Source organism: Stegodyphus dumicola, chromosome 6, assembly GCF_044657685.1.
Source record: "Stegodyphus dumicola isolate Sdum_Otavi_A_Nest chromosome 6, ASM4465768v1".
In the NCBI taxonomy this organism is placed as follows: domain Eukaryota; kingdom Metazoa; phylum Arthropoda; class Arachnida; order Araneae; family Eresidae; genus Stegodyphus; species Stegodyphus dumicola.
This window is the reverse complement of record NC_140773.1, coordinates 164,935,363-164,957,925: the sequence shown is the minus strand read 5'-3', so window position 1 is coordinate 164,957,925 and position 22,563 is coordinate 164,935,363. Positions and strand designations below refer to the sequence as shown.

At 30.7% G+C, this 22,563-nt stretch overlaps 1 protein-coding gene across 2 annotated transcripts in view; it reads right to left on the bottom strand.

Moving 5' to 3' along the window:
- Positions 1-12,224: 12,224 nt before the first annotated feature.
- LOC118181872 (N-acetylglucosamine transporter UNC93A-like) overlaps positions 12,225-22,563 on the bottom strand; it is a 214,623-nt gene continuing 204,284 nt past the window's right edge. For both annotated transcript variants that reach the window (XM_035351100.2, XM_085819134.1), the window contains exon 5: positions 12,225-21,073. In XM_035351100.2, coding sequence (XP_035206991.1) covers positions 20,844-21,073 — 230 coding nt within the window. In that variant the 3' untranslated portion in view covers positions 12,225-20,843. The remainder of the gene's footprint in view (positions 21,074-22,563) is intronic.

Genomic DNA, 22,563 nt, shown 5'->3' with positions numbered 1-22,563 from the left:
CGTACCAAATGGCGAGTGTTGTTTTTCAATTGATTAGAGATCTGGAAAATGTGCTAGCCAAAGCAGGAGCCAGTGTCCTAAGGCACAGGCAACACTGTCATGTTGAATATAAGGGTCACGTATGTTAAGTCCCTCTGAAGCCAGATGGCGCTTCCATCGTTACTGTTTACAAAAAGAATGTTAATTACTTTGGAGTTGGCTTCAATGGCGAAGCAGAGAGTGATTGTGGAAGCCTGAGCGTCTCTCAAAAATTAGTATAATAAAGATAAAGATATGTTACAAAGTAGTTTGAAAATTAGTTTAATTGAGAGTTACAGTCCATTTAAAAATCGCCGGACCATTTGAGTGGTCCAGTAGAGCCGCAGAGATATCAGCTAAATAAATAATCTAGTGTAAAACAGTGAGTTTGCCATTTTGTTTCAATGGAATTTGTGTTTGTGGATTATAGCCAGTTGCTGAAAGAAAGGGGTAAGTAAAAAACCCTTGAAACTATATTCATTATTAACTGTTGCATTTAGTAAATTCTGAATTAAGTTTGTGTGATAATTTGTTATTGATAAGTGTAGTGAAAATGGCTACGAAACTGAAAGATGTTCTCACTAAAAAGAGAACTCAAAAAACTATCTTATCGAAGTTGCAAAAGAAACTTTGTGAGCCAGATTTATGTGTTAGTGATTTAGAATTTTTAAAAACTAAATTTAACAATCTGCAAAATGAATTCGATAATATTTTTGATTCTATTATCAATTTAAGTAGTGAAGAAAATATCGAAAAAATCTTCAGTGAGCAAGATGAAATCAATAGTAGTATTATTGATATAGAATTTGAAATAAATAATAGATTGTCGAACGTTGTTAAAGAAAATAAAGTAGAAAATGCAGTAAATTCTGAAAATACTGTTGTGCGTTTACCTAAGATTTCGTTACCGACATTTTCAGGAGAAATGCATTCTTGGCTTTCCTTTAAGGACATTTTTAAAGCGAGTATTGATCAAAACCCAAATTTATCAGATGCTGTAAAATTGCAATATTTGAAATCAGCACTGAAAGGAGATACTTTTAGAATTATCCAAACGATAGCTATAACGGATAATAATTATAAGTTAGCGTGGTCTCTTCTTGAAGAAAGGTACTCGAATCCTAGAGAACAAGTGTATGCTCATCTTAAAAGATTTATGAGTATTCCCGTTATTCAAAACGAGTCAGCTTCTGCGATTCTAAATTTAATTGATGTTACAGGTGAAGTTGTAAGATCGTTAGAATGTTTAGAACAAAAGTTAGATGGGGTTTCATCCGCTATATTTGCCTTTATTCTTAGCCAGAAACTTGATCAGAATACTAAGTTATGGTGGGAAAGGAATTTAAAGAAAGAAAAAATACCGAACATTACAGAGTTATTAGAATTTCTAAAGGATCACGCGAGGACATTAAACGCTTCTAGAATTCCAGTAATGTCTAAATCAAAAGCTTCAGTAAGTCAATCAAAGGTTTCTTCAATGGTTTCATGTGTGACTGAAAAACGTGCTTTAATTTGTAAACTGTGTAATGTGGAACATAAATTATTTAAATGCCCTAAATTTCAAAAATTCAGCTTAAAGGATAGAGTCGAGTATGTTAAAAAGCACAACTTATGTTTCTGCTGTTTTGGAAATCATAGAGTGAGAAATTGCCCTTCAAATTACTCTTGTAGGCTATGCAGAAAAAAGCACAATTCGTTACTGTGTTATGAGCGAGAAAAATTTTCGATTTCCCAAAATAGAGAGAGTTGCGAAATCGCCTCTCTGTCGGATCAAAAGTCAGACGCCAGTTCGTCTACGGAAGTAGCAAAGCCATTTATAAATAAGGATAGCGAGTGTTTTATGACAGCTAATGTAAATAAAAATTTTAATGCAGTTAATAGAGTCCTACTATCGACAGCGATTGTTTATATTAAGGGAAATGAAGGAGAAATATTTCCAGCCAGAACATTGCTTGACAGTGGAAGTATGATTCATCTTTGTTCATCGGAATTAGCTGAGAAACTTCATTTGCAAAGAGAAAATGTAAACATATCAGTAGGATGTTTATCTGGGATTTCAACAACGGTGAAATCAAAAATAAGTGCGGTTATTTTAAATAGAGGAAACACATACACTCGTAAACTAGATTTTTTCGTAATTCCGAAAATTACTCATTTGATGCCTTCTAGACAAATTGATGTCTGTAATATTGAGATTCCACAAGGAGTTACGTTAGCTGATCCAGACTTTCACAAACCGGGTAAAATTCAGTTACTTTTAGGATCTGAAATATTTTTCGATTTGATAAGATCCGGGCAAATTTATGTACCAAATACAAATTTAGGGTTACAAAACTCAGCATTTGGGTATTTGGTAAGCGGTAGCATTGAAGATTTACCACATGAGAAACAATTAATGCATTGTGGGTTAATTTATGACAATGTCAAAGCACAGTTGAAGAATTTTTTTGATTTGGAATCAATTGGTATCAGAGATGATCCCAATTTTTACGATGAAGATAAAGCATTAGAGATATTCAACAAAACTGTTAGTTTCAAAGATGGTCGTTATATTGTTAGTCTGCCTTGGAAGAAACGTTGGGAACATTTAGGAGACAATTTTGGTGTCGCAGAAAAAAGAATAAAAATCCTGATGAGAAAAATGCAGCATGATAATATATTATACCTGAAATATAGAGAAACTTTAGGAGAGTACCTAAATCAAGGGATAATAGAAAGAGTATTAGATTCTACGAAACCAGTAAACAAGCCAGTTTTTTATATGCCGCATCAGGAAGTTTATAGAGAAGAAAGCATTACAACAAAAATGCGTATTGTATTTGATGCGAGCTCACATGAAATAGGTAGTCTGTCCCTGAATGATTGTTTGTGGCCAGGTATTAATCTGAATCAAAATATATTTCACTTGCTGATATATTTTAGACTTAATAGAGTTGCAATCTTAGGAGATATCGAAAAGGCATTTTTACAGATCGTGTTAGCTGAAAAAGATCGAGATGCAGTTAGATTTTTATTTGTTAAGAATATTGATACACCTTTGCAGAATACCGACGATCAGCTAGAAGTGTATAGATTTAAGCGTGTGCTCTTTGGTGTTAATTCCAGTCCTTTTTTGTTAGCGGCAACTATAAAGCTGCATATCCAAAAGTACAGAAATGTGTATCCCGATACCTTTCAAATTCTTGATACATGCATGTATGTTGATGATCTTGTTACAGGAGCAGATGATGTATCAGAAGCCTTAAAAACTTCAAGGGAAGTAAAGGAAATTATGCGTGGAGCTGGGATGAATTTACGCAAATGGGTGACGAATGATTATCATTTAGCTAAAAAATGGGAAGAAGAAAATTTTGATATTCATCCCCTAAGCTCAAATGAAAGGATACTGAAGATATTAAGAATTCAATCGAACATTCAGGAAGATAGTTTGAGTATAGAGACTTCATGTTTGACGGAAATTTCGAGGAGAAAGAAAAGTACCAAACGCTTAATCCTCCAAACAGCTGGAAAAATATATGATCCTCTTGGACTCATCACACCATTCACTGTTAGAATAAAACTTTTACTACAAAAGCTATGGTTACGTAAATTACCATGGGATGAAGAGCTTCCTTCTGATTTGAACGACGAGTGGTCTCAGTAGTGTAGCGAGCTTTCAGAACTTAGTAACATTAGTGTTCCAAGATTTGCTTTGGATTTATGTGATGAAAATATAGAGATCCATGTTTTATCTGACGTTGTCAGTCAAAAGTTGTATGGTGCAGCCGTTTACGTAAAGGTACAGAATGAAGAAAAAATTTCTGTGAATTTGCTGGCTTCCAAGAGCAGAGTTTCACCTGTCAAAAAAGTTTCCTTGCCTCGACTTGAATTGCTGGGTGCACTGATTGCTGCAAGATTGGGAACGGAAGTTAAAAAAGTTTTAGATCGTAAAGATTCATCTAATATCTTTTTTTGGAGTGATTCTAAAGTTACACTGTATTGGATCAAAGGATCAAGCAGGAGATGGAAGTCTTTCGTTCAAAATCGCGTCGACGAGATTCAGAAGTTGACTAATCCAGATTCATGGTTTTATTGTTCAACCAAAGACAATCCAGCCGATCTTCTAACGCGTGGAGTTAGTTCCTCTTCTCTAGTGAACAATTCTAAGTGGTGGACTTGTGCAGAATTTTTTACAGAGCCGCATCTTCCCTACAAGTGCTTACAACCAATAGTTCCAGAGGTTGAGAACCTAACACCAAATGAAAGGGAGTCCTTTGTGCAAGAAAGCAAAAGTTCTAGTGACATTAATGACATTTCTGAGAGAACTATGTTGATTGACATGAACTCTAACGTTTTAGACGAACTCTTGAATATTAGTAACAATTATTATAGAATAATTAATGTTCTTTCTTATATTTTTAGATTTATTTGTAATTGCAGGAATGGTGAATCAAGAAAGGTAGGCCCACTTCAACTAGAGGAGGTAAGAATAGCTGAGGAAATGCTTATTAAGCATGAGCAGAAGGTTCTATTTTGTAAAAAGGACATAACAGGTAACTTAAAAAATTTACATCCCTTTGTTGATCGTAAAGGAATAATTCGCGTTGGTGGCCGTCTTGAAAAAGCTTCTTTACCATTTTCTCAGAAATATCCTGCAATCCTACCAAAAAATTCTAAGCTATGTAAGATTTATTTTTCTAGTGTGCACAGAAGATTATTGCATGTTGGCCCCCAAGGATTATTGAATGCAGTACGTTTAAAATTTTGGCCATTAGGTGGTAGAGATTTGGCGCGAAAAACAGTACATCTTTGTGTGACGTGCTTTAAATGCAAACCGATTTTGTCTTCACAGATTATGGGCAATTTGCCATACGAGAGAGTTAATAGATCACCCCCATTTAGTGTTTCAGGTTTGGATCTATGCGGTCCCTTTTATGTGACTTACAAGCATCAGAGAAAGGGCGTGCTAAATAAAATTTACATTTGTGTATGTATATGTTTTGTGACACGAGCTATTCATCTTGAGCCTTTGTCAGATTTAACTTCTAGTGCTTTAATTGCCACTCTTAAGCGTTTCATGGCCAGATGTGGCAAAATATTCACTGATAATGCCCCTAATTTTGTAGGAGCAAATTCTCTGTTGAAGAAATTTTACAATGTAATTAATTTTCCTGATAAAACTTTGGCCTCATATTTCACGTCCGAAAGAATAGACTGGAACTTTATACCTCCCAAGTCTCCTCATTTCGGAGGGCTATGGGAAGCCGGTGTAAAGTTCGTAAAGTATCATTTAAAGAGAACGATAGGAGATTTGCGTTTTACATATGAGGAGTTTGAAACCATAACTGTGCAGGTAGAGGGAATACTAAATTCGAGACCTCTTACACCTATTTCCAATGATTTTGATTGTTATGACGTTTTGACCCCAGGTCATTTTTTAATAGGGAGATCAATACAGACGATTCCGGAGCCAATGATAATAGACGTAAATGAAAATCGGTTAAGCCGGTGGCAGAGAATAACGAAATTAGTTCAAATTATTTGGAAGAAATGGTCAAATGACTATTTAGGAACTCTGCAGCAGAGAAACAAGTGGATGATAGAGAAGGACAATATTTCTGTTGGTACTATGGTACTCGTCAAGGAGGATTATCTGCCAATTTGCAAATGGATATTAGGTCGGGTTATTAAAGTCTATCATGGATCTGACAATAAAGTAAGAACGGTTAAAATCAAAACAAAATCAGGAGAATTAAAAAGAGCGATAACAAAGATCGCCGTTCTTCCGATAGAAAACTGAAATGATATTTTTGCATATGTATTGTATTGTTATAATATTGTAATAGCTGTAGTTATAGTAATAGTATATTATGTTGTTTATAAGTATATTAACTTTGTTAAGAATGTTTGTATAATTTCTTGAAATTTTGTAATTTCAATCCGGGGGAGTGTTAAGTCCCTCTGAAGCCAGATGGCGCTGCCATCGTTACTGTTTACAAAAAGAATGTTAATTACTTTGGAGTTGGCTTCAATGGCGAAGCAGAGAGTGATTGTGGGAGCCTGAGCGTCTCTCAAAAATTAGTATAATAAAGATAAAGATATGTTACAAAGTAGTTTGAAAATTAGTTTAATTGAGAGTTACAGTCCATTTAAAAATCGCCGGACCAACGTAGACTCCAAAGGTACGATACAGGGAGGGCATTAACATTTTATTAACGTAATGTTGGTTAGCCAAAGTACCAGATATGCAAGTCCAATGTGAAGGGGATGTGTACCGAAAGGCACTTCATACTGCCAGTCCCGGAGATCGGCTGGTACGGCGATTAATATTTGCAAGCTCCTAATGTTTACTCTCCCCTGCCCCTCTATATAAGTATACGGTTATCACAATGTGAGAAGTCAATCAATCAACAATGACGAGAAGTCTATGATGCCAAAACGAATATGATAAAAATATGTAGGATATTTCTTTCATATGGCTTATTTTTACACGCAGAAGGAACTTATACATAGTATCCATTATACAGAAACATTTTATACATATATAGTATCCATTATACAGAAACATTTTGAATATGGCGAAAAGTGTGCATTTCGATTTGTTTTTTGGAAAGAAGGAAATAGTGTTTTTCTTTTCTTTTTTTTTTTTTTTCTTGTCGAGTAGCTATTAAAACTCAGCCAATAAATATCTACAGAGTAGAATACAGCATTAAGCATTTTAAGAGCCACTCTTTATTTCATAACGTTTCACATGACGCTGTTACTTTAAAACGGTAAAATATTTTGCATCCCATAGAACCATATCTTTAACCCGTTAAATAATGTATAAAATTTTGAAATATGATTATTTCAGATTACGTGTTTTCAAAGGGTGTTGCAGAAATTTAGCATCACGTTGTATATACTACATTCATCACCCACGAAATAAAAATAACATATTTAAAAGAAAAGCATCAGTTTTTCGCCTTGGCTCTCATAAATATCTTCCGAGTAAAGTCTCATAAATATCTTCCGAGTCCATCTTTTAGGATGGCTTCGATTTTTGGAAAGATCTATCTAAAATCGTTAAACTTATCAGAACAGATGTCAGCAAACTTTCTGGGAAGCACTTGCAAATGAGATATTGGAGAAGTAAGCACATTTCTCCTTCGAATTCGGGAAATCTTACGGTCGTTTTCCATCTTGTACTCAAATATTTTGGGTCTCTGTGACGTGCTGTAATCACTATCCTTGTATTTGCCTACTCCAACATTCCTTCATCTATACCTTACTTTAATACATTCATTTTGCTTTCCTCTTTGAGACAAAGAACAAAACATTTGACATTTGCGTGCATTATCCTTAATCGTAATGTTACCTAAATGTAAAATAATTGTACTTATAAGTAATCAAAAATTACAATTCTCAGTTGTAGGATAATGCAAACTGCACGTGTTTCAGCTACAAATTATGTTATGGAAAGAAACAATTAATGTTACTGAAAGGAATAATTAAATTTACAGAATAAAAAGAAGTAGTGATATTTATGAAGGTACCACCACTAAAAACGACACAATGTCGAATGGCTTTAATGTGGATCATAAACTGAACCAAACTGGTGGTAGGTTTAGAGAAGCCAGGTCGAGGATTTAATTAGCGTGATGAAGATTTTAAGTAACGGCTAGCTATGAATAAATATGACTCAGCATTTAATTTAATCGTGGAGGATGAAGTAACTGTAAATTTCGAATATTAAAATAAAAACTGTCGAGAAAGAAAGTGACAATATAGTCACCAATATGAAAAGTACTCAAATTCCGACAACGACGAATGATTTCTTTTACTCAAAACACTAATTGACTAAGCCTAGGACTAAGGAGATTTCAAAGAGTTCTGAACTCTTGAAGAAAAACAAAGAGATTGTCTTATGTGACATAATCAAACTAAAAGTTTTATTTTGCAAAACGTAGTAGAATTAAAGTGAATATTTTCCGTTCACTTTAAATAAATTATAATAAGCAGTTAACAGCTTGTTGAACTAGTCAGTTTTTCGCTTACATATATATTTATTTACTTGGTTACAAAATTGGTTGTATATATTTTGTTTATATATACGGATTGTAATAGGATTGCACAGTGTCTGCATAATATATTTTTCATACTATCTAGTGATCTATCATAGTGAAACTGAAGAATAATAATCACATGATCAAATCAAAGATTTGATTAAGATATTGACTGCCTCAATCAGTGCACACATATTTTAAATAGATTATAATTTTTATAGAATGCTTGCGTTTTGTATGCAGTTCTATATAATCTGCAATGTTAAAATTAAGGAACCGCTATACGATTAAATTATCATCCCGTGCAAGTTTTTCTCTCTGCTAGCTATGACACACTCTCATTAAAATTCCTTGAAAAGAAATGTTTCCCTTTTCATGAGGCATTTCATTAAATTTAAATTAATACTAAACGCTGTCTGTTAAATTTAACATCATCATCTTCATTACCATTACCGCTTTTATTTCAATTATACTTCATTTCTTGATCATCATACTAAATACAGGTAGCATCTTAGACTACCCGTTTTAAAAGTAAAACTCGACCTTAGAGACAATATGACTCCAAATATTTTACATCCAAGGAAATGAAGAGTTGGCTACATCGCGTGGATGACGACGGAAGGCAGATGAACGGCGCAAGACGGATGACAACGAATAAACGACGACGGAAGACTTCTGAGTTTCGATGACATTCAATGGATCTCCAGATGTCCCGACTTAAATGCTCCAGATTTCTCTCTGTGTTGCCACTCGAAGGATAAGCAGTATACAGAAGTGAACTGAAGAATTGAATCAAGGAGAAAACTGAGCATATAACTTCGGATATCATGGCCATATCATACTTAGTGTCTGTAGTCGTGTTGTTCAATATATTGTTAAACAAGGGGGCCATTTAGCAGACATGATGTTTTAAAAATAAGTGCACCACATGCACACGGAGCGCAGCAATAAAGTCGACGTGGCATATATGTAAATGCATAAGAGTAGCAAAAATGATGATATAAAATATTTGAAGTTTCATTATTTCTAGCGTCGAGTACATTACTTTTAAAATCGGTAATAAAAATAATCCACGCTTTACTTTCTTTAAGATTACCTGTTTCAGCTTAGAGTGTATATTGGTGGATTGATTACGTTCACTCCACTCACCAAATGTGAGAGTATTTTGTCTATTATTTGCTTTTCCTATTCCTACCAGATATACTGGAAGTGACCGTTCTAATATTAATTATTATTACGTAAAGTTGCTCAAAAGACTTTTAAATCTCAGATGGCCAGAAGAACAAAACACGTATTCGGAGCTCATTAATTTCCTAGGTTTAAAGTTTCAAGCACTCTTCTTCAGAAAAATTCTGTTTGAAGCGGTAATTAATATTATTTTTTTTCATCTTCTTTTTTCAACTGTTTTAAGTGCTTCATGTGTACTTTCCACTGCTGCTTTGATGAACTTTCATTTTAATTTTAGTAAACCTTTGCGTTTTACCAGTTCATATGTTCCGTACAATCGGTTTCTTAATAATTACCTCACTCTACCTTTTCCTGATATAGGATTATCAGGACTCCCTTACACTCTTGACATTGAAATTGATTATATATATTTAATCTTTTACATATATTTATATTTTTCACGTATTCAGAAAGAGAATAAATCTAGTAAATTCATTATATCATTTATACAATAATCTTTAATTATCACATTAAATTCATATAATGAAATACAAAGCTTGATTTTAATGTATAACGAATTAAATAGTTTACTTCAGTTTACGTCATTACTCACGTTACAAATTTGTAGGTAAATAATGTTACGAAATTTATATATAAGTAAATAATTTTAGTAAAAGCATGAAATGCTTGAAAGAGTCGGAGCTTTTCCGGAAGAATAAGAATACAGGGGCAAGACTATTTAACATTGAGTAAACAGCTATCTCGCAAAATAGCTAGCGATAATTTTGGAGATAAAATTTAGCCAGCAAATTTGGCAAGACATCGCCAAAAGTCTCCTAACATAGAGACTATTACTGACATTTCTGTTAGGTCCCTCCGTAATTAATTGATACTGTAAGTGAATAACGGTGATTAATCTCTATATATAACTGTAACCGTATCAGGCCCTCATATGCCTTCCAGTAATTTCAAGAAGTAGAAGGTACTAGAGCTTTATCGGCGGCCGGAGGAAAATTTATAAAACAGAAGAGAGTGCCAGTTTCTCAGTTTCTGTTAGTTCAGGGTCGGGCTAGGGAACACTGAGATATCTCCGTGTGAGCTTCGCTATTTAGATGCGCTTTGCGTTGCGTTGCGTTTAATGTTCTTAGTAGTTTGAAGTGTAGTTACTGATTGTGCTGTATGACACTGAGAAGAGTTGTACGTGTATTTTTGTGGAAAGTTCCAGAAATGTGAAGTGTTTCTTTCAGTAAAGTAAATTTATCAAGCTATCCCATATTCTGTGTGCATTTAATCTATTACAAATCGTACGCATGCAAGAGTATTTAATTTAGGCAGCCCAGTACAAGTTATGTGAAAGCAACTGTCAGAAAGTTTAATTTAGGTTAAGTTTTCAAAACAAAGTTGACGTAGGCAACAATTTTAATATGAGCCATGCTGTAAAGTTCAGCATATTATAATTCTCTGCAAGAACAAATTTGAAACAACAAAAATCTAACAAATAATAACAATCTTCTAAGGTAAGCTGAAATCTACTACTTTCACGTACCACGCTTCAACAGCTATAAGCGAAATCAAATTTCCCTCAGAATGTTTTCTAATTATTGAGTACTGTCGATGCCGGTGACTTCTGAATATTTTTTTTCACTTTTGTAGAAGCAACACATTATGCAATTTCACCTCAACGTAATTTATGAATATCGCGCTAAAATAATTAACGAAATTAATGTCGTGAATGTGAAACTCGTGCATTATTTATTCCCATTATTAAAAAACATCAACAGTACTGATATATCTCCGGGTTAGTTTAGCTCTTTAGATGAGCTTTGCATGGCGTTGTAGTTTGAAGTGTAACTACTGATTGTGTTTTGTGATACTGTGAAGAGCTGTACGCGTATTTTTGTGGAAAGCTTCATACTTGTAAAGGTTTCATTTGGTGAAATAAATTTTATCAAGCTATCATCCGTTCTGTGTGCTTCAATCTCTTACGAATTCCCTACGCTCGCAACAGTATTATAAAATCTTCAAATAATTTAACATAGTGGTTCTCAACCTTTTGACTAACGCATACTATCTAAACAAAAATGGAAAAACTTTAATACCCCCACTACATTTTTCAATGATTATTTTTGAGTTTCTCGATAGAAATATTAAAAAAAACATATTTTGCCATTTGCACAACCTATTGGTTATATTAAATGTGCACACATAACAAAATATTAAATTAAAAATTGGTTACCATTTTAATTATAAAAATTTAAGTTATAATACTTTAATTTTAAACTTTAGTGTGAAATTTGGGCCTGCTTGAAAGAGATCAGTTCCTACATGTTTGTCCTTATTTCGCTAACTTTAACCGTAAATTAGTATCCAATTTTAATTTTGTTCTGTATTTCTTTTTCAAATAAAACGTGGAAGGAAATACTTATTCATACAAATACGTTGCGCAAAAAAAGAATAAAAATTTAACAGGTTTATTTAAATCGCCTTTAAATTCTTTTTTTCAGCTCAAAGTTAACAAGTAAGTTATTTTTGAAATCTTTAGTTAGAGTTCAATCAGAGGAAATTTCTATCGATTTTTTTTTCTTCGCGAGATTTTTGAATTTAATAATTAAAAATGCGTTGTTTCTTTGCGCACCACCGGTTGAGAATCGCTGATCTAACAATCAATAGCACTGCGTGCCGCTTTTATTTAAAACATGATAAATAAAAACTTCAATTCTATGACTGAAAAAAATAAACAGTGCATATATTTATTTATTGCTGATATATACTTTCGTTAAAATAGATGTCATCTTTGCTTTATTCCTCCGGTACTAAATTGGGATCTCTATAATTTATATTCAGAATATCAATGAGATGACGTTGGTTCAAAAAATAACGGTTAACAATAATCTGTTAAAATGAAAATGTGAGAAAGATATACGAGAATTCTGAGAATCTTCGTGCAATTTACTATTGAACATTCATTCATTTTATGAATGCAATAACGAATATTTTTGAATTAAAATACTGAAATAGTGTTTCTACAGATCTTTATTTCAATTCACAAAAGCATGGATTACAAAAGATTTGGAAACATCAAAAGTGATAATTATTCACACATATGACAGGCTTCGAAGTTTTATTGAATTGGGAATAAAAGCTAGAGATGAAAAATATGTCATTTTTCACTAAACCATTTTGAAATTTGAATGCAACAGATATTAGCATAAAAGTCATATATGTCATATCATACATTAAGTCACAAAAATAACTTCTTTAATAATTGAATAGAATGAGAATATTCGAGATACCGTTATATTTTATTTATTTTTTCTGTCAATATCTTAGGTAGAGCCTCGGCGAATAAATAATATTTTGCCGGAAGATGGAAATAATTCTTAAATATAAATTACTTTTCGTAAAACTCCACCTTCAAGGGAGAATAAAAAGCAATCCTTGAGTCTGAATTTCCGCCTTTGGAATAAGGAAATAATTTTATTATTTTTATGTTATATCTTTTCTGGGTTGGAAAAGTGAATACGAATTGTTTGCTATTTTTAATGCACTTTATTCAAAAGTCTGCTTTTCTTTTATACTTCATGTACTGAGCTAATTTATTCTTGTTACAAACAATTACTTTTTAAAGTATTCAGTAGAAAATAGCAAAAATAGAAATAAAGAACAAATGAAAGAAGGAAATGAAAATCAATCAACCGACAAATAAAGTACTTTCCAGTTTAATCATTAACTCATTTCTGGGTATATTAAAAATAAATAATACGCTATTTTCAGCGTTCACATTTAATTACTTCTGCTAAAGTACTAAAACATTTGATTCTATGCAGACAATTTACGATAAGTTATTGCTCGTCTTTACGCAATTTTGTATAAGATTAAAAAGAATAAAGAAATTTTATTTTTTATCCAAAGAAGCATGGCAGTCTGATTTATTTGAATCTTTCGAATTTGAATTAAATAGAATATAATGAGATAAATTTTCATAAGAAAATTTAAATTTTATATATGATGAAATTTCCTTCCTATTACATGAAAACAAAAGTATTTATTCTAAGATCAATTGTTTTTTAATTCTGAAATATACCGAATGTTATAATTAATGAACTAAAACTTTTGGACTTTTCATCCTATGTTGTGGACTTGTGATCCTACGCTTTGGACTTTTAATACTCCATCTGAATTTTAGCTAACCTACAACAATGTGTTCTTCTAGCCGCTCTGACTTAATATAGCTCCTTATGTAAAATTTTACGTAGATTTAGAGAAAATTATTATGCGCTTCCAAGGCATTTAAGAAGGTATCATTTCTCAAGATGACTTGATGGAAAAGTCTTTCTTACTTAAGTCTGGACATAAATTGGAACATTCTGAACATTATATTGCTTGTGATCTTATAAATAAAATAATTATTTATGCGAATTCCTTTCTATTTCCTTATTCCCGTAAATTGGAAGAAAGCGTACGACATTTTAAATGATGGAAAGACAGAATGACCGATGGATACAACCATCCTCCGGCAAATGCTGTAACTGGTAAGCATATGGACATTGGTACAGCAGAAGGAATCGCGATTTAAAAATTTTGCAACTGTATGTCGATAATCACCATTAATATATAATATCTGTGATTCGAATTAGTCTTTGTTTTATTATATATTAAATTCCTAACAGTATTGTAGAAACTTTTTCTCAATTAATAAAATTACCTTTTCTTATAATACTCTAATTTAAATAACAGAGCGAAACAAAATAACCTAATAATAAAATAAGATAAAGAGATGACTAGCCAAGTTAAAGCAAACATATTTACTTTTCTAAATAAATATCAAATTTCAGTATATAAATTTCACAAACACATACACAAATTAAGTTGAGCATATATATAATTATTTATTCATACACATATTAGTTCTGACAACAATTATATATATATAGATATACTAATTTATGACAGAATAGTAAACGATACATTACGAAAGAAGAATGATATATATGAGTTTACGGATTTGAATAATTTAGAGAAAACCTTATGCAAGTTCAAAGAAAGTCATTAATATTCATTCATATATGTTTTTATAATGCAATATTTCAAGACTTTTAGTATTTAATAGAACTGCATTGATAGAATGAAACTTGTTTTGATTATTTATGTTTTTAAAGTTTCAATGAATAGTATCAATCATTGAGATAATCAATTAAAAAAGCGGTTTAAGTAAAATATTCTTACAAGATAAATGTTTATCTGAATAAAAGCTAAACAACTGCGATCATATTAAAAATAATGATTCTAAAGGAGAAACGGTTTTAGATTTTTTTTTGCTAAGAATTACTAAGAACTTCTTTATTTAAATTTATAGTACAAATATTATTAATGATAGCCAGAGATAAGGGGAAAGAACTCGAATTCTTTGGATTGAAAACATATAAACTGTTATGTAAAGTTAGTTCGATCGAAAAGAATCTTAGGAAAGCCAAAGGAAGCTTTTTATCATTTTAATCATCATAGGAAGTTTTTCTGCCTTTTCCCATTCATCTCTGCAAAACTTTTGGGCATCTTTCTCATAACTACAGCAACGTATATCTCAGTTCATGGTCAAAGCTGGTGAGTGAATGTCTTATTTAGCCCACAAAATGTCGTGCAACACCAAACATCTAATTAACATTAACCATGCAAAAATATTAAGATATCATTCAACTGGAAACTGGATAACGGGCACTGTACTTTGTGTATCAAGGATGTAAACCAAATATTCTGTCTTAGTACAGTTTAGATCTTTAATTTCTCGACTTTACTTTTACTTCAGATTGGCAGATTTATGCTCATAAAAATATTATTTAATTTAATGCTAAAGGTTAAAGGTTCTTCTACTTTTGCTTTAAAGGCAAACTGCATCTCGCTTACGCAGACTTATTCAAAATGACTGAGCCGATTCCATGCACATATGGGCGACAATTACGTATTGCCTATTAGTTTAAATCTGATTTACGTATATTGGATGACAAAGAAAATCCACAAATCTTAGAATGCCGCACAAAATCTTAGGTGGTATCATTTCATTGTAACGATTATTCTGTCCTCATGTGAGTTGAAAACGTTTCTGTACATCTTATGATCTATGATAAATACTGATATAATAGAATCGGAGAATAAATTTTTAATCTACCATTCTCAACTTGAAAATTCTACAATTCCTGCTTTTAGATATCCCGTTTTCTAGATTTGTACATCACAACATCACATGTAAAAACTATATCAAATTATACTTGTTATAAAAAGAATATACATAAAAAATAAATTTGGAGTTCGCAGACCTCAAACAATTTTAGAATGAAACAAATTCCAGTTTAAAAATTATTTAAATTTATATGCATAAAATTGAGATAACGAGCACTTACATATTGCTGTAATTTAAATACATAAGATGGAGAAAACAATTTTTTCTGAAGTCATAATGAACACTTTGGTCGCTGTGTTATATCATCTAGCTATATACCTTAATTTCATCGCCTCTGCATATATAGTCACCAGAACAATCTCATGAATAGTTTTCGTATAAGTGAGAAAATCGTTGATCAAGGGCTTGGGGCACCTGACCGATGAATGTATGATTTTGCCCAGCTTTATTCCAATTTTAACTGAGCACACTCAGAGAATAGAATAGTCCGCTGTTGCCTTATATCAGCTTTTTTCTAATAGACACAGTCTGATGAATTTTGAAGTCCTTCAAGCCCGTAGGACAAAGTATTTTCAAGTCATTTAAAACCCTTAAATTCTAAATTTGAATTATTCCTAGTTAAATTTATATCATATATTGTCACTCTGCAGATATATGACTTCTAATTAAAACCATTTAAAATCGGGTCAGCCATTTTGATTATTTCTTGTTTCTTTACAAACAATTAAATAAAATATAATTTATTAATTAAAAACATAACTCTTTGAAAGAACCGCGAAAATATATTATGCAACTATATAGTACTTGCCATTCTACATTTTTACACTTTTGCCTACTTGAATATATTAATTTGAACACTATATATTACATTCCATTCGATAGAATAAAAGCATGTAACAGCAAGCTTAGATACCTTGAGTAATTAGACGGAGAGCGCACTGAACACTATTTAATAATAATAACTAATTTTCATTTTCGGGAAATACTGTTAAGAAATTGGTTTTGCTTGAATAGACAATATACTTTGTATTTAATATACAACAGTATACATAATGTATATGCATATTTATGAAGTAATTATGTACAACGGTAGTTATGAAAATTACCACACACAGTCAAATAGAGAACGGTTATCAATATGTAAAGCACATAAAACATGACAAAATCATATAACACGATTCCATTACTTTGACAGGATTATGTGATAAGAAGATCAAATACGCAAGTGATTTACAGTAGCAAACATTAAATGAAAAATGAAATGGTATAATAATTCTTAAATGTTATTCACTGCTCATGCAAATGATTCCCTTTTTGGTGTGGCTTTCTAAAGTACTCCAAATATACAGCTGAAGATTCTTTTTTTAATAAGAAAACTATGTCTATTTTACACACACAAGAAATATTATAAAGTATTTGTCTACTGTAATCATAAGAATATATAAATCGAGCACCTTAATTATGATCATGCTGAATAATGACAGTTTGTGAATAATAAAAACTTAATTGCGACACTATTTTATGTACATATTCAATTTTTGAGTAAAGATATTCTCAATAAAGATTTTTAAGTTTTCCATACCCCAAATTCACAATAATTTCACAAAATAGTTCCTTTATAGCAAACATTCAGCTTATTTAATACATGGAAATATTTTAATAAATAAATTTTTATATATTTAACGTAATCAAATAAAGAAATTTCACTTTTGTTGTCAAAATTTCAAAATTTTCCTTTAGTTATTTTCATTTTTCTGTTTTCGTTATTAACATATATATTATTCAATCTTCGTCTAATTCACTATCCATATGGAAAACTATATATGTATCAGAAGAAATACGTGAATTTTCTTGCAACATATTTTAACTTTGCCAATTAACTAAATTTTCTGATGCTTCTTAAATCTTTTAAACTTCTTCTTAAGAATTTTGCTTTGACAAATAAATTACCCATATGAAGCAGAAAACGTTAGCAGATAAAGTTTTTTCTATATCAGCCACGTTTAACACAAACGTTTTTAAGATCAAAAATAAACATATGGTTTGTCATTTGATGTTATCACTACAAATATTTGTTTTATAAAACTGTTAACGAATACATAAACTCAAATAATACTGCGAACTTAAGTAATGACTTTTATTATGACATATAAAGTTATACGTGAATTCAAATTACTGACTATTAGTATTGGGAAAAATTATTTCAGATAATCTGCATGAGAAATGATAAAAATAGTGAAAGAAGTTTTAACTGAATAGACAAGAATTAATAAAAATGTAAAGTTTTGCATATTAATCAGCATGGAAAAATCTGTACTCCGCAAAAAAAATTCATTCAAGCTTAACAATCGCATTTGGTCTATTCAGATGCCTTCAAAAATCGAGAAATAATAGCTGAGAATGTAAAAAGTTATCATGTTTAGTCTTAAAAGGCACAAGAGGATAATTATTAAATATTTCATCAAAGACGGTTTTATCAACTGAAACCTTCATTTATGACTAGTTTCCATCGGATGCAGCGAAAACTGGCAAGGAAAATATTATAATAATCACATATCATGCAGTAAACACGCAAAGCAATTTTGTGTTAAAGATGCAAAAAAGGGATGTAAATTAGAAAACAAATTAAACTAAAATGAATAATTTTCTTTTTATATTATAAATAATTAGGAGTTTCGTATTTACGAAATTATTAAACAATAGAGTTATTTTTAACACTGAAACATTATTAGTTAACTGGAAATTACATACATTTTGCCAAAGACGGAACAAATTTGTGTAATAAATTTTAAACAACGTAAAGGCCTAAACATATATAACCAAACAGAAACTAATATGAACATAAACAGTAGAAACATCTCTTAATATTTAAATATTTAGTAAAAGAACATTTATAATAAACGCTGTGCTAAACTAATTAGAGTGGTGATCGTATGCGTGTTCTTCCAAAATGATACGTGAATATAATATATTTCAGTTCATAAACTTCTCTAATATTGTTTGAGAAAAAACACTGTCAAAAGAAAGATCATTTCACGGAGATAAGTTCCAAAAATACAAAATATAGAGTGAACTTATTTCTTCTTTCTGGAAGCGAATGAAATGTTTCAAACTACAAAAGTAGAAAAGGATAAAATATCACAGTGATAATACTTGACTCGGTATAGAGAGAAAATATGACTGGTGTAATTTTATTTAATTCTAACATAAAGATATTATTTAGTACACACAAAACGTCTCAAATATTTCCGTAAGATATAATTTCTCACCCGACAGTTATAGATACTGATATAATAGAATCGTAGAATACGTTTTTAACCTATCATTCTCAACTTGAAAATTCTACAGTTCCTGCTTTTAGATATCCCGTTTTCTAGATTTTGTACATCACAACATCACATGTAAAAACTATATCAAATTATACTTATTATAAAACGAATATACATAAAAAATAAAGAATGTACTTACATTAAAAATAAATTTGGAGTTCGCAGAACTCAAACAATTTTAGAATGAAACAAATCCCAGTTTAAAAATTATTTAAATTTATATGCATAAAATTGAGATTACGAGCACTTACATATTGTAGTAATTTAAATATATAAGATGGAGAAAACAATTTTTTCCTAGAATAATTAATTTAAATTTTTAGATTTGAAAAAAAAAGAAAGAACTCTGCGTAGAACATTTTTATATTTTAAATCATGTTCTCATATTTTCGAACTCAGTCTCAGTAAGAATCAGAGAAATAGAGTCAGAGTCGTTCCTAGATAGAGTCATCAACATGGCAATTTCATGCGCATTCAAAAGTAGTATTTCTGGGAATTTGATTAAAATAGGAAATGTTAGAACCAAGTTAAAACTTTTATATTGTTTTCAGTGAATATTATTCGCTTTCTCTTTGGAAAGAATGTGAAATTTCGAGAAATGATCTAAGAATAGCGTGTGGAGGAAAGCAGCAAAATATCAAATTTGTAGTTGGTGGTTACATAGGTAAAGAACTATATATGCACAAAACATTTAAATATTTCTCTCAACTCAAAAAATGCAGGTTCGTGTTTTAGCGGGGTGTACAAGATATGTGTAGAAAAACATTCAATATTTCATTTTAAATTATACTGAAAAAACATTTTAGAATACAGCTTAAGACATTGTTCAGTAAATTTACTCACTATGTCTGTTGTTAAGAATTTGATATAAAAAATACGATATGCTAAGAAATAATAGCTTTGGTAGATTTGCTTTAATAATACTTTTTAAATATTATCACTGAAGTTTTATATTTGTTATTTAATAAAAAATTACTAGCAATAGTCATAATACTTCATTTCAGATATAATAGAGTGTGCCACTAAAAGGTGCAAGCAATTTTAAGCGATCCTTAAATCTTTAATATAAGCAATGAAGAGGTATTTGCATCTTTTAATTACTGTATAGATTAATTATGTTCTAACACATATTCATGACTGATATTTTTACTCGATATGGCATAAGAAACAAACATGTTTTTTTTTAGAAATAGCATTTTATGAATTACATTTTGAATGAGATTTATTTCGCATTTTTGATATGTAATGTTTAAATATTTGTACTGATTCAACTTTATATCTGTACTTGCAGCCGCACCCTTGCCTTACAGTTGTATGTCCAACTTATACTATAATACTGTAATAGTGTCCTTATGTGCTTTCTTTGTTCCATTTCTTCCAATATTTCTTACTTTTTATAATCAAGTCACAAAGAATTTTTTTTTATTTCATTGAAAGGATCCAAAACGTTGATAAGAACCTAACTCTGTGGATCAGCGTTGTCAGTGGCGAAAATAAAAGAAAGAAAGAAAATAACTTAATAATGTAATGACGTTGCGCACTGTTAGGTTTTTAGTATCTATTGTTTATTGAATTGGCTGATTTGAAACAACAATACGCAACACGGTACGTAACATATAACATTGCAGTTTGCAACAGAAGCACAAGTTTTCATCTTGGAAAATCTACATACAATCAGAGGGATTTAAATAAAGTAAATTTTGTGCACCTGTACATTTTCTTAGAGAAAAATTATCTTTCTATAACCTATGTTTTATAACGTGCGCTCTTGTACAGTCCATTAGCTACATTATATGCTAGTCTGTTCCCTGATACTGGCAGAGAACAGCGAAATAACATTACTTTTGGATCAAACATTATGTTAATTCAAAACTGGTTGCATCTTTTGGCATACCTACTACGTTCCTTTAAGATACACGTTTAAAATATTACGTAATCATTCAATCTTGATGTAAAGCTTTCCTTCAAGATGGTGGTTTAGATTCACAAAAATTCCTTTTTAAATTACAGGAGTAGTTAACAGCATCTTAAATTGGATTAAATGGGTATGTATGATAATTCACAAAAATGACCAGATCATTAGAGGAATAAATAATGAAGTAATAAAATTTTTAAAAAATCACATAAATTTTAAAGTTCGGCAGATCTGTCTTGAATCTTCTGTTGTCTGTGAAGCCGTAATTCGAGTACGCTGTAAGGTATGATGGCAATCACTAGAAGTCCAGCCATGATGTAGATCTTTATATCATTCACCAATACTGGACTAAAGCTGAAAGCAGCTGTGAGACCGATGCACTGAGCCATATAATACACTGAGAAAGGAGCTTGCCAGTCGTAAGTGAAGCTTGCTGTCAAATATGCTAAAAATACAAAACAAAGAAATAAATATAATAATATGACCATATAAACGTCAAAAAATTTATTTAGGTTAGCTAGGGTTAGGTTAGCTATAAAATAATATGCCCTAGAAAACTGAAAAATATGATGAAAATAAGTTTGCTATAGCTTCAGCACAGCAAATGTTAAGAAATGAAAGAAATAAATGAGAAGTAAAATAAATGAATAACTATGTATTTTTAAGTACAAAAATGGTTTTTATAAGAAATACATAAATCAATTACAAATGAACAAGCAAAGTCAGAATAACAAACAGACAAAACCGCAAAATTGTCCGGTTATTCACTTACGTTGAGAGGAAAACAGTAATAACCAATCATATTTTAACTGGTAAGAACACAGATCCCGATTTCAAATGCCCGAGAGTTTGATAAAATAAGCGTATAAATAAATAAAGTAGCAAAATTTTGCTCTTTATTCCCTGTAATATTTCACAATGTGACAAACATTTATTAGAAAATCAAAATGAATTATAAAAATTTCCAAACTGACAAAAAATAAATTCCATAACAAAATAAAAACCATTTCTAAAATTAAGTAAAATAAAAGTATAGATTATATAATTTAAAATTTATATTATACAGCAATGTAAATATCCTTATTTTCTTATTTCATTTTCCTTCATTTGAATATTATTTTTACCTGTAACAGTTCACGATATACATTTTCACCAACTTATCGTACGCACACGAAAAGTAAAACGCATTGAATTTAATATATATATATATATATATATACACTACATTCGGTATAATCACTGCTGAATAAATATGTATACGAGATGTTTAAAAAATAATGATAAAAAATTAAATATTCTTAATTTTCATTTTATTTCAAATATACAGGTTATATGTAAACATCGCACAAGAAAAGGGGACAGTTCTCTGTCTCCCGTTCTACTGGACCAATTGACGAAATTTAACTAGCACTTTTTACACCTCGAAAGCTCGACTTAGAATATATATTATATTTATATATAGCATTGTTCTAACGAAGATATTCTGACACAAAATAAAATTTTTTCCATTTTTTAATTTTACGACTCAAAGTGAAACGGGAGATATTGAACAGTCCCATTTTTTGTGCAAGGTGTACATATTTTATATGAATCTATACATATACAGAATGTACATATGAATCATATACAGAATGCTCGAAGAAATGTGATTATGAGCTTTATTTCCTTGGATTGTTATCCTAGATATGTATTTTTAATGTTTCCAGCTACAATATGTTTTAAAATTATACTATAAAATTTTAGAAAAACCATTTTACTCTGTGAATGGGAAGCTTCTGAAATCTGTGTTAAATACAATAGAGCATTTCATAAATTTGGGACTGGAAGTCTATGAAAACATACTGCCTAGACTCTTTAAAACTCTAAAAGTAAAAAAAATTACACTTATTTATGCATTAATTATGCTTCAAGAAGTTTAAAACAAAAACTTTCTTT